This window comes from Barbus barbus, assembly GCF_936440315.1.
Source record: "Barbus barbus genome assembly, chromosome: 6".
Lineage (NCBI taxonomy): Eukaryota > Metazoa > Chordata > Actinopteri > Cypriniformes > Cyprinidae > Barbus > Barbus barbus.
The window spans coordinates 24,179,648-24,193,749 of NC_136734.1; the positions used below are offsets into that span (position 1 = coordinate 24,179,648).

Consider the following 14,102-nt stretch of genomic DNA (forward strand, 5'->3'; position numbering starts at 1 on the left):
AAGCACAGTGTTTTAGGAGCAGGAAATCTGCCCATGACACCCAAGCAAGGTGGTCATCTGATTGCTGCATGCATAGATGATGAAGTAAACATGAAATTGAAACCCCATTTATTTTGTTAGTGTTCCTCCACCTTTTTTCGGTTTGTCACATAGACCTTCAGCTTCCATGTCCTAGTCAAAAAGTTTGTATTTGTTGTGAGGAGACTAATCGTCTGTTATGGAAGTAAAATGCATTGCTAATGCAGTGTATCCTTTTACCTTTAAGACAGCAAACATAGTTGGACATTACACCTGTGTTTTGTTTCTGAATATTTGGTCTGTTTCATCATTCAACTGTAATGGTGAAAGAAAAGGTATAAATTGAGTAAACGACGAGAGATGGATAATGAATTTAGGGGCATGGTTAATAATGTAGATTTATGTCATTCCATTATGTAGATCTCATCTAAATAAACTAGTGCTGTTGAACGATTAATTGTGATTCAAAATAAAAGTTTTTATTGGTTTATACCAACCTGGACTTGACAAAACACGTACAAAGGAAGGTAAAGGGACAGTTCAACCAGAAATGCAGCATCTGTTATCATTTACTCACTTTTATGTAATTTCAAACCTGCATGACTTTTTTTCTGTGAATCAAAAGATTAAAAAATATATATTTTATACCAACATTCTTCAAAATATCTTTAGTGTTCCACAGAACATACAAGTTTGGAACAACATCAGAGTGAGAACATTTTTGGGTGAACTATCCCTTTAATAAAGATTTAAGGACTGAGAGATGTAAGCCTGTGGAAATAAAAAGTTCTATTCATTAATTTATAACAACATTTTGTTTGACCAACAAACTTGCGCTATCATTTAATTGCTCAGTAAAATAATGTAATGGTCATTATTTTAAGGTGACATTGATACCACAAGAAAAAAGCTCTTGTAGTCTTACTACTTGTGTGTTCTGCTTTCGCAATATGTGAAATACTATAGACACTGGTATTATGGTATTGCAGTCTGGCCATCTAGTTTAACGAACAATATCCCATAAATTATTTTTCCAAAAAAATATTGGGTTATGAGCAAATGTTTAACATTTGGCAAATGGCAGAAAAACTAAATTAACAAGCACTGCTTGATGTACATATGATATATCTTGGATATTATAATGCATATGAGATGAGCATCTACACAGCTGGTCTAACTCGATTAGCCCTCTGTCGCCTGTGTGTGAGCAGCTGCTGTTCGGAATCAACATTAATGACAGCTATGCTTCAATCTAAACAGTGCAGACTGCGCTGGATAAGAGTGTGTTCAACAGAGGACTTCTGTGAGCACCGCTGCCATGCAGATCACAAGCTGAGGCTGCTGGTCATTCAAAGTATGTGTCTTTGAGTCAGGAGTTGAGCTGCAGTAATGAGGAGTTGATCTGATCTGTTCCACACACTCACGCTGCCTGACCCTTCAGCCCCCAGTAGCCCCAGGCGCTTTCAGCAAGCAGGCGTATGCGCAGCTGTTTTTGTTTGCATATGTGGCTGTAAGTGTTTCCTGGTGTCTCTTTAGCTACCTGGATATATGCAGTGTAGTCTTGGTTTCCTCCACCACCTGTTGTGATTCTAATGTTCATGTACTGATTAAAAAGAGAGGACAAGCAGGTTCAGTTTTTATCTTATCTTTAAACCGCTCTGTGTGTATGTGTGGAGTATAGTCTGTTAACCAAGCTTGCCTGTGTGTGGGTGGAGTGTATGACCCTGCTCCACATTAGAGACCCATAAAAGTGTTTGTCAGTCGAGTTCAGCTCACGTGGAGTACTGAACGCTGTTCCAAACAAACTTCTGCTCAAGCTTTCTGTTCCCAGAGTCCCCTGAGAATGTTTTAGAGAAAGCGAGCGAGAGAACAAGCCAGAAAAATATGCATAAACGGGAAGAACAAACTTTTTTTTCCTTCTTAAACTGGCAGTCCGTGTGTTCTTCCGTCCCTCTAGAGGTTTTTCGGAGAAAGAGGGAGGGTTGGAGAATGTGTGTGTACGCGAGACACCCCTCCTTAGCTGCGCAGTGGTATGCGCCGTTTGTACCAACACCAGTGAGAAAGTTGTGGAGCAGCTTGCTGTGCCAATCAAAATCCTGACGGGGCTGGGTTAAGATCGGTCAGTCTCCTCTCCCCTCCACCCTGTGGGGATTACCTGGGTTGACCCTAGCACCAAGATTAGCTAGCGCTCGCACACATTTTTGTGTGCGAGTAAGATGGAGATGCCGCCGCTTCTTTAGCAGGCTCAAACAACCCCGTGGCATGCTTTCTTAGAATATGCGCCATTGATCTGCGAGCCGGGTCTCGCTGCTGAGGATCTGTTCCAGCACAATACCGCTGTCAGGCAGCCCGAGGCGCGCTCTCCTGCTCAGCCTGTTCCTGTCACTAACTCTGGCCTCGGCGCCACTGCATTCTGGGATATACAGTGGCATAAAAAAGGACACTCATGAGGGGCAGATAAACATAGATGAAGGTAACGTTACTGTATGAATGAGTGGATGTGGAGTAGTTTTTGTGTGCTTTTGGAGGCTGTTGTGATTGATTGTAGAGGTTTGTAGAGCTACATTTTTGTGTTTGGTTAGAGGCGCTAGCCATGTTTAAGGTTTGTTTGCTTATTTATTTATGCATTTATTATATATAAAATGACATTTATTTATTTTGTTTGTGGTTAATAGTATTGTTGTTGTTGTTGTTATTATTGTAGTTTTTCGGGATTATGTTTAATTATTATTATTATTATTATAATTTAAACTAATAATCATTATCAGTTACTGTCATCATACCATGTACGTAAGATGTGTGCTGCGGTGATTAGCTTGGATGTGCTATTGACTTGGTGACATCTACAGGATGGGAGGGGTGCTGCTAATAAATTCGAGCAAAGTTCTACTTGAAAATAAAATAAAGGCATAGATTTAAAAGATTAATTTTAGGATTTTATGAATCAAACCTAATCCAAATAGATGTGTATTTTTTATGTATGTTTTTATTTTTTTGCAATCTGCTAGAGTTGTTGACGCTCAATTTTTTCAAGTTAGGTTTTTCTTGGGCCTGGTCTCCTCTCGCTCCTTTTCTTGATTGGTTTATCTGAGCTTCAGCAGCAGCTTGTGACCATCTTTCCTGTTACTTCACTTGGTTTAGAAAGTCATGGTACTATTTTTACTGAACTTTCCATGTGATAGAGTTGCATCTTTCACTGCCCATGTTAATTCAAAGTCATTTATAACGCAATCAGCCTCTTTTCCACTCTTCACATTTGTCACCATATATTAAGTCACTTTTATTTTGCTGGGAATTGAAAAAATGTTTTAACAATATTTTGTGATCTGAACCATATGGAGAATTTTGCAGTAATTATTTGTAGTGCAGGTTGTGTTAACCACTGCTTCACCTACAGATACAAAATGAAGTGTGTCCAAAGGTTCACTGAAAGCTGTAAAGCTAAAGTTTATTAATATTGACGGTAGATTAATTTTTAATCATTTCTTCCTCTCCCTTGAAAAGATTCATCCTGCTTAAAAAGAAAAGAAAAATCCTGTCTGTTGATGTAGCTTGTGAAAACATTTACAGTCATAAAGCCTGTAATAAGCTGTTGTATGTGCTAAGTGTGCAAGTGTTGTTAGTAACTGGTTATAAAAGCCATGGATATCCCACATTCTGCTTTCCAATGAGCTTCAGCTGTTTTTGAAAACAAGGTGTCTTAAGAAAATGTCCCTAATATGAAACCTAAACCAGCCTAATTACATTCTTCCTAAAGACCGATTTGTTGACTCCCAAGTAATCGATTCTGAAAATGTATAATTTCCCTACCTTTAGGAGATCTGCCCTCTTTTTCTGATTCTGGCATATTTCTACACCTAACTGACACCCGGTATATTATCTGAAACTGTTTAGATGCATATTTTCCTTTAGAAAGAACCTTCTGTATGCTAGAAGGCTGAAACACCAGTATTTTCATCTCAGAGCTCTTACACACTGTAACGTTTCTTTAAGCTACATCAATAATTTAGAAAATATTTTCAGTATTTGATCCCAAACAGTTAGCAATGATGTAAGAAAGCAGTGACCATGTTTTGTGACTTCTTGTGGCATGCTTGGAGATTCTAGTTGTAAATGTGGTCCAGCCAAAATTGTTGATTTGTGAGTTGCTGTGATATAGTTTTTTATTTAGTAAAATAATGGCTTTAAACAGCTACTGCAGTTTTGCTTCAGGGTTTAAGTAAAAGTTGAAGTAACACTCTGAGAGTTAAAGTAAAATTGGTCAAAGAAGACAACCTCCTCCTGCTTTGTGTAAACCTGTTCATTTGCACAGTGAAATAGTGAACAGATGAATGAAACAAATCATGCCTTTTCATCAGGACTTGAATTCTCAAGTAGCACATGAACTGAAGTTACTCTATACTAGTGTTATTGTAATATTATATACTATTATAGTGTGTGTGTGTGTGTGTGTGTATGTGTATATATATATATATATATATATATATATATATATATATATATATATATATAATATATATATATAATATATAATTTTTTTTTTTTACTTATTTTTTGATTTTAACAATTTTGAATAAGTTATCAAACACAAAATTAAATATAGATGAATCCTTAAAGCTACAGAAGTTATTGATTTCCTCATTTCTTTTGTTCTTTTATTAGCAGACATCACAGCAGCTGAATTATTAGGTTATTTGGCAGCTGTTACTTTAAAATCGGCCACTGCTGAACATGAGAGCACGCACAAGAGCACAGTATATCGGCTGACAGGACAGGAAGATTCGTTTTTACGGACACATGACCTGGTAACATTTCATCTGACCACAGCTTACTGATGTTCTACTGAAGCTGCCTCGTCACCTGTATCATTTCCATACTCGCTTGACACCTGTTGCTGAGGTGAAGTGGAGTGTGCATCTGAAAAGTCTCCCATTCCGAGTCTAAATAAATGAAAGTCTTGTCAAGGAAAAAGAGACAGCAGTTGTGAGTGGAGTGGCTAAATCTAGCTCTGCCCCCTGCGTTAACTTTGTTAAATATTTTTAACGCTGTTGCAGTGGAAAAATTCATTGTCTTCGTTAACGCGTTTATTATGACATCACCTAGTTGTTTTATTAGTTATTGGTTTTATCAGTTTTAGTGATTTTAGTAGAGCAACTTAAATATTTTTTATCTAAAGCAACATCGCTAAATTTCAGTTTAATTTGTTAAATATTTTTTGGTTAAATAGTTTAACGATAACAGCACTGCTTTGTTTATAAGTTTATAATGAAGTAAATCATCATTCCCATATAAGTTAAAAAAAAAAAAACAGACGTGGCCTGTAAAGAAAGTCCTTAGATGGAATGTAAAGTCATTGTAAACTGAGTTTTGAATGGCAGAAATGGGCTTTTATTGTGATCTATGCGTCAGTTTGTCGATGTGCTATAACTGGAAGAGAGCACTGGAACGAGCACATCCTCTTCCTGCACTTCAGCCTAGAGAATGAATGATCAATCTTGCTTCCGCTCCATGCTTGCTACATGTCTTTCATGTGTTGGCTCCTTTCTCTGACATTTTTATTTTTGTTTTGACCTGAATTATGTCAGTTTCCCTTCCCCCCCTTATTTGTTCTCCACGTCTCTGTGGCAGAGGTTCTGACTTTTTTTTTTTTTTTGGGTCCCATCTGGCAGCTACACAGCTTGTTTGTGTTGGCTGAGCCCTGCTTGTTCCAGTGCTTTGCTTCTCTTTCGTGGAACAGACCGAACAGGAGGAGGGGCTCCAGTTCCTCTGTCCACACCAACAACCATGATAAAGAACCTTGGGCCATTAGCACACTGGCTCCCTCATCAAACGAAGGAAAAAAGACCCTCTCCACCAACTGCAGTCCTGCACTTAGACTAATGTTAGTCTAAAGGAGGCATTTTTCGTTTTACAGTTACTGCTTGCACTTACATTTTAACTTAATTGTCTGTCAGCCTGCATATGAAATGCTGCTCTAGATGGTGGCTATGTTCACATTAGAAACCTAAATATTTAGTATTTAGGTAATTTAGCTTTGTTTTAAAACATAAACCGTTTTTTATGAGTAACCTACATTTGTGTGAATGTACATCAGTGTGAACTGACCCAGCCCCCTTCCTGTTTATAAAAACTATAACGTCACCTACTTTGCAGATGCTGATAACATTAATAACAAGATGTTTGGAAGGCTGTCAAGTAAACTCAAATTGCAAACTTAATTTCTTAATACTTCTCAATATTGATTTATTGTAAAGCTTAGATGGTTTTGAAAGTTTAAATGGAAGTGAAACATCTTGTTAAATCAGATTTGCTTTTTCTAAACCTTAATAAGCCTAAAATCTCTGAGTTTCTGCACTGACTATGCTGCCCTTCAGATATTTTATGGTATAGTATCAACTTTATTGATGCTGTGTAATGTTGTTTGCACCTGTTGGATAAATATGGTTCAATAACATAACATTCTTTGTCAAATTAATTAATTAAAAAAATTGTACTGTTACTTGAATACATCTCTTCTGTAATGAGAATGTTTTTAATTTCTGAAATGGAAAAAATCTTACCCAACCCCAATTTTTTGAACAGTAGTGCATGTCATTGACATGCATTTATTGTATCAAATTAGGGCTGTTGCGATTCGTAGATTCGTCGCAACTAGTTGATTATTAAAAATCGTCGACTTAATTTTGTTCGCGTCGACTAACTGGCAAAATACCGGAAGTGGCGCATTTCACGGACGAGAATCCATAAAACACATTATTAGACTATTTTCCAAGGCTGCATGATATATTAAACCCATTTAAAAATCATAATTAAGCATAATTGTGAATTCACAAAAGCTATGATTTAATTAAATAATTATATGCGATGCAGTTCTAACACAGTACATGCTCTTTAATTGTTTACATGCGTGTAGGTTAAGCACGTGCGTCTCACAGCGGCTCCGTTCACAGTAGCTCCACAGAAACCTATCATTTACATGTGAACTCCATCTCTGCATGATGTTGTGAGTTTGGGTTTATTATAACGTTCATCTGGGAACGCAACACGCGCGCCATTTCATCAGATTTGTAAGGTAAATAATTTATAAATCTACACAAACACAGGAGAATACATCGCGGTTTCAAAATAAAAGCTCATACCCTCACTCTGAGTTTGCACGGTTTGATGTCCACATATTCATTTAATTACAGCGGCTATAGCATTTCTGTCCTAAAGAAATGGCCAGATATTAAAGATTAAGTGTACGTTTGAATTAAATGCTGCTTGGTCAATATTAAACAGTAATGTGTAAAAACAATCATCAGGCCGTCGGCGCCCCTGCAGGCCTTTGTTGTAACGCGTAATCTACATTAGCTCTTTTGTTCATAATACATTATGTATTTTAACAGTTTTGTTCAATAAAACCATTTCTTGCTTTTGATACTATATTTGAACTAATTATTATTGCATCATTGCTATTATATATGTACTTTAAGTCATTTTAAAAGCTATTGTTCACTTAAATCCATTTTTATTACCACAAAAAATATATATATTATAATTATAGGGCCCTATGAAATCCGTTTTATTTCCAAATTCAGTTTTGTTAAATTTTATGAATCAAAAAGCCTGTCTAATTAATTGAGTTTTACAGTTTTATCTTTACCAAATTCTGTTTTCCATTATTTTCTGGATTCCATTTTAGTTGTTCCATTTAAATTTTGATAATAAAAAGCATCTCCAATTAATTTATTTTATATTAAGAAAAAGTATTTTTTCAGAAATACTGCACATTTACATTTTTCACCTAAATAAATTCTGGTAAATATTATTTCTGGTAAATACTCCTTTAAAAAATGTTTGATTATAATTGTATTATTATTAGACTAGAACACGTGGATATGTTGTCATTATTACGCTATAATACTGGTCTTTGATTTCAGTGATTTGGACTATGAGATGGACACTTGTTTCTTGCACTCTGTTGCACTTCACTTTTGCTTTAAAAAAATATTTCATAGAAATTTAGCTTTCATTTGGTTTAATAAAATATTTGTAAGTAAAATTGTTGATATTTTTTTTGCGGGAAATTAGTCGTTTAGATTAGTCGATTAATCGAAAAATTAGCCGTTAGATTAATCGAAATAAAAATAGTCGTTAGTAGCAGCCCTATATTAAATGTGTGACTCCAGATACAAAGGGCCCAATTCTGAAAATTCAGATCTGTGGTATATGTTTGTTCATGAACATTGGAAACAGATGGATTTCAGTCCTGAATTCTGCTGCTATGTGAAACACTTTTTAAACTCTTTAAACTTACACTAAGAGCATAAAACATTGGGCTCATTGTGTTTTGTGTGTGTGGATGGTGCTTCCCAAGTCTCTGTTCATGTGGGCACCAGGTACAGGACTTTGTTCTGATTGGCCAGTACTTGCTCTGTTTAGCTTTTCTCTCACTTGTTCATGTGCCTCTTCTCTCTTCATATTTTTCCACCTCTTCTTGGTCCTTTCTTTCTGTTGGTGACATCTATGTCCTGGTATGTGGTTTCTTCACACATGTTAAGATCATAGTATGCTGTGCGCGTTTATTTGTCTGGCCTACTTTAAAATACTGTTTGGCCATTCCAGTCATGCCAATCATACATATTTGACCCTTCGACCCACATTATGCGTTTCTGTCATATGTATCAGATCTTAAGAGGTCTGTGCTTATCATCACACTGAAGATCAGATAAGGTTTCAAAAGGCAAAAAAAAATTAGCACCATTGATTATGGAAAGCTACATTTCTTAGAACTAGCAAGGCCAGGTTACTTTGTTCTTGTAATGCAGTCCCAACTAGTTTGTACAGTGAATCTGACTTCATTATTCAGATTTGTTTTTTAACTTTCTGTTGTCAGTTCATATGAAAAATGGTAGAATTGCAATGCTTTTTACTTTCTTTGTTAGGAAAGTAGGCCTGAAAGGATGTGATAATTGAATGTGTGTGAAATGGGTTTTTTTCCCCCTTTTTAATGGAAAAAAGTAAGGAAGAGACAGAGATAAATCATCAGTAACCAGACAGGAATTTTGTCTGATTCAGTCCAGAGCAGGAATGATTTGGAGCATGCATTTCAGTTTGCTGTCTGGCTTTAAACTGAAGTGAGATCCGTTTTGTGGGCTCTGTCACAGTGGCAAACAGTGAAATGTAGGAAACTCGGGTCCTCCCAAAAGTTTGACAAAGTTTCCAAGCTAAGGAAATGGCAGTCTGACTCTAGTCAAGAAGGCATTCTTATTAGGGCTGTATACCTTGGAGAACCTGGCGATACGATACATGCCTCGATACACAGGTCACGATTCGATACGTACCTCGATACAGAGCTGTCTCGATACGATTTGATACAATGTGACACGATTCGATACGATTCAATAAAAATACATGGGCCAGAGCCAATTAGTTAATGCTGAACACATTTACTCAACAAACAGAACTCTGCATTTTTCTTCAATTTATTGAAGACAAAAGTGCATTATAACAAAGTGCATTTTGCTTAAATATTTGCAACTTTAAGTGCTCTGATTAATTGTACACAAACTGTATTAATCTGGAAATTACCACAAGTCAACATTTAACTTTCCAAGGGTACAGTCTGAGCTCACACAAGCACAAAATCTTCTTCTTATTATTCTTAACTTCTTATTAAATCTTCTTATAATTCTTTTTTGTGACACCATGTACTGCCATAACATATTTCACTATGAAATCACTTAAATGCTACATCTTGCTTTAACATTTTCCATGAGTTTTTTGAAACTCGCGAGCGCCACTGCGCCCCCTAATGGCTGGGCGGAGTATCGATACTAAGGGCTAGAATATCGATACTGTATCTTTTTTTATTATATCGGTATGTATCTAAGAATCAATATTTTGAGCACACCCCTAATTCTTATAAAGGCCAATTCACACTGCACAGACAAACGCCAACAAACACCAACAAACTAGTCTGTTGGAGTTTGTTGGATCAGTGTGTTACCCTGTTGGCATTGGTTGGAGTTTGTTTTCACCCAACTGAACATGCTAAATTGGCATTTGTTGGGTCGTGGAATGTCTGAGCAGTTTGAAAGGGTTTTCCAACAAACTACAACAAACTCTGACGTGGTCACGAACCGTTTCCATGACGATGCGCATATTTCACTTAAAGTGTGCTTCACCTACGGCCTCTTTCGTTTTATTTGCCGTCTTTTCAGGCGAAGAATGACACGCAAAGACATTAATAACTGTAACATTTTGATTTTGTGGTTACAGGATCATCAGTTTCGTCCCCAATCAGATTTACACCAACACCAGACGCGAGCAGCGCGGTGCGACGTGACAAAATACAAAAGCGGTTCTATTGATAAGTGACGCTGTCTACACTGGATGCGGCGCGATGCGACAACTGTTGCGTCCGGTGTAGACGCGGTGTTACTTGACTCTCTGTGACCCGAAGTTTGTTGGTGTTTGTTGGGGCAGTGTGAACATGACACTGCCCCAACTGACAACAGTTATTTTTAATAAAATTCTAAATCCAACAGCCAACTTGTTTGTTGGCGTTTGTCTGTGCAATGTGAATTTGCCTTGACATGATCTGCACAAAAAAGGCAAGCTTAATAAATGTAGCTGAAATATTCACTTTGATTGAAATATTTTTTAGAATCATATTTCATCATATTGCCCATTTGGTGTTTGGTATATAAGCATTCCTTTTTCTTCATAGCTGGGCTGACACAATTTAAGGTGAACTGCCGATTATTCCTGTGATGGGAACCTGGTCACATGTCTGGGCTCTTGAAAAGGTCAGCTGTCTAAATGCTTCTTTTATTGTGATTCTTTTCCTTTTAAAGCCGATTACACGACCGTCACAGGAAGACAAGACAGACGACAAGAACGAAGAGGAGAAATCGGAGAAGAAAGAGGACGAGGAGAAGGAAGAGGAGGAGAAAGATGAAAAAGAGGACTCAAAGTAAGTCCAATGTTTTTGTTTTCCTACTGTTTTCCTTAGTTGTGATGAACTGGCCTCAATTTGCCTTTTTGCTGCAATCCCACTGTGAAATGTTGAAGGGCACATACACACTGAAAATTTGAGTGACAGCAGCACATTTATTGTTCTGTTGATAAAGAATGCAAGATTCAGTCTTGAAAATGCAGTGTTCTCCAAATGTTTGAAAAGTTTGAGAACCTTTTTATGCAAACCGCCCAAATAACGGATAGATGCGTTTCGTTGCTCTCTTAGTAAGTGTGCAGTGGTTTAAAGTAGGTGAGATGATCTGTTTTCTGTGAGGTGAGCCTTATTGTAACAGGGGCTTAAGATTAACCTCATTAACTCATTTGGTTTGGAGGAGACTGCGTGCTTTTCTCTGGACCTGTTATGTCACTACCAAAAACAAAAAGTAGAATTAATTATGAAAAAACTGGGATTTTTGACTTTTCTGTGAACACACAAAACAGTACAGAAGTGGTTTTGAGATCTGTGTGAGCTCCTGTTATGGAAGACTAATACATCATAGCAGGTGAGAAACTCACAGATACAGCATTCACAGTATCTGCATTTGTGACTCTGTGTACTGCTCGCTCTGACCGTCTGAATAGATGTTTGAATTGAGTTCACCTTTGCCTCCGCAGGGACATCAGTAAAGATAAAGAGAAGTGTGAGGGAGAGGAGGAAGAGGGTAAGGAGCAAAGCACGCCACGCGGCCGAAAGACCGCCAACAGCCAGGGACGCCGCAAGGGCCGCATCACCACCCGCTCCATGGCTAATAATGAAGCTGCATCTGTGGTGGCAGAGGAACCACCTCAACCGCCACCTGAACCAGGTAACCTTTGTTGAGCATGTGTTTGTATGCCTTGCAAGCTTAAACATTTGGTTTTCATTAAATATTATTGCCATTCATTTTACGTAAGCTTTTCAAAAAACAGTGGTGCTGCTTAATATTTGTGTAAATTCCTTTTTGTCTGGATTCTTTGATGAATAGAAATGAAATTTAAAAAAAAAAACATTTTAGGTAACACTTTAGTATAGGGACCAATGCTCACTATTAAATAGTTGGTTATTAGCATTGACATATTGCCTGTTTATTAGTACTTATAAAGCACATATTCTGCATGACCATATTTCTACATCCCTAATCCTATCCAATACCTAAACTAAACAACTACCTTACTAACTATTAATAAGCAGCAAGTCAGGAGTTTACTGAGGCCAAAGTCATATTTAAAGGTTTATTAATAGCGAGAATTGGACCTTAAAATACTGTGACCAAACTTTAAAATTAATATTGTAAACCTAAAATTTTACATTTCTTTTGAGCAATTTTTGCAAATCTATAACCTAATACATTGTTCTTTTAAATTATTTTAAGAAAGAAAAGAGAGAAAAAAATTATAAAAGAAAATGAACATCAAATGAAAATTATAAATACATTTTTAAGGCACACAAAATTAGCAATTAAAATGTTGAGTTTCTGAGAACTGGCAGAAAAATTCAAACTTTTTTTTTTTTTTTTTTAAATCATAGACTTAATTTTCATTCAGTCAAAGCTTCACAAACTGAAATGTAAAATAACAACTGGGGAGCAAATGAGAACTATTTGAGCGATTAGAACAAATTGAACTATTAGAACAAATAAGAGCGATTTTATTTTTTTATTTATTTTTTTTATTTTATTTTATTTTTATTTTTTTTGGTGTATTTTTTGAATGATTAGTCCGAGCAAACTGATTTGCTTCTTATGCATCCAACTTCCCAATAATAGGGTACGTACACAAGCAACAATGAGGCCAAGTCATGATGGTTTATTCTGTGTGTTGCTTAGTTCTGCCGGAGCCCACACCCCCCTCTAAACCTGAGCCGGTGCAGAAACCAGCACGAGAGCCTGCAAAACCCTCTCCTGCAGCCAGTACAGAGACACGAGGTAAGCACTACCCTTTTTCCCCACATACTTTCCCTCTCTCTTTCTGTTCAAATAGCTCACTTTCTCACCTCTCAAAAAGGTGCATCTGTGCTGTGATGTCTGTCTGCTGATCGTGTGGTCAGTCTGTGAGCGGTTCCTCTGTGACCTCATTACAAAGCCTGAAAGTCACCTAGTTTGCTGCTTTCTCTGGCCGCAGCGTGGTATACATGTGTGTTAGTGGTGTTTGCTTCAAATGCTTTCATGATCGCAGGGCTGCTGTACAGAAATACTGAGGATTTGATCCCTGAGGCTGACAGATCAGCATTATTTCTCTTCTTTTCTTTCACCCTTATGACATCTAGGCGGTTTCTCTTCATTTTACTGTTTATTCCCTTTGCACACTTTTGTTCCCTCTCTTCGCTGTTGCTCTTTTGCTCCGTCTCTCTCTCTCACACTCTCTCTGTGAGATTGTTTGTCCCTCTCCCTGCCACCCAACGCCAGACTCAAGGTCTCTGAGTTTGTGTTGCCGTGGTGACAGCGGGTGGAGGGATCGCCATGGAGACAATAATGAGAGGCAGGTAAATGCGGCGAGTCTCAGGAGGAGTTTGATTAGAGCGAAAAGGGGAATGAAAGAACGGCCTGATTGTTTCATTTAGCTTTTGGTGCCAATTTAAAATGAATTAAGAGACCTCATTGTTCTGTAAACAGTGTTCATTACGTTTACCCCTGAACGCAGTTGGCGCCCACGTCAGAAATTGTAGCTGATTAGCGTGCCGTACCTTGAAGTTTAGTCACCAGTTGTGTTTCAGCCTGTACTCCACAGGCTGAAGCACAACTGGTGACTAAACTTCAGGGTCCAGTCTGACCTCCTTCCTCTGTATTATGATCTGTTGGACCAGTAAAGCTATTAAAGGGTTAGTTCAACCAAAAACGAAAATTCTGTCATTAATTACTCACCCTCATGTCGTTCCAAACCCGTAAGACCTTTGTTCATCTTTGGAACACAAATGAAGATATTCTTAATGAATTCTGAGAGCTTTCTGACCCCTGCATACAGTAGTCAGCATTTGAAGTGGTTCAAAAAAAGTTAATCAAAGTTGTTCTAAGACAAGAATGCATTTTGGTTTTAGGACAACTTTGATGAAAGGTTTTGATCCACTTCAAATGTTGACTAGTGTAGACGGCAACGAATCTGAC

General features: G+C 37.3%; 1 protein-coding gene across 10 annotated transcripts in view; it reads left to right on the forward strand.

The window, feature by feature from the left end:
- Positions 1-14,102, forward strand: part of LOC306870873 (nuclear receptor corepressor 1-like) — a 99,515-nt gene that overhangs the window by 44,434 nt on the left and 40,979 nt on the right. For all 10 annotated transcript variants that reach the window (XM_079418344.1, XM_079418346.1, XM_079418351.1 and 7 more), the window contains exons 15-17: positions 10,860-10,978; positions 11,638-11,828; positions 12,828-12,926. In XM_079418344.1, coding sequence (XP_079274470.1) covers positions 10,860-10,978; positions 11,638-11,828; positions 12,828-12,926 — 409 coding nt within the window. The remainder of the gene's footprint in view (positions 1-10,859; positions 10,979-11,637; positions 11,829-12,827; positions 12,927-14,102) is intronic.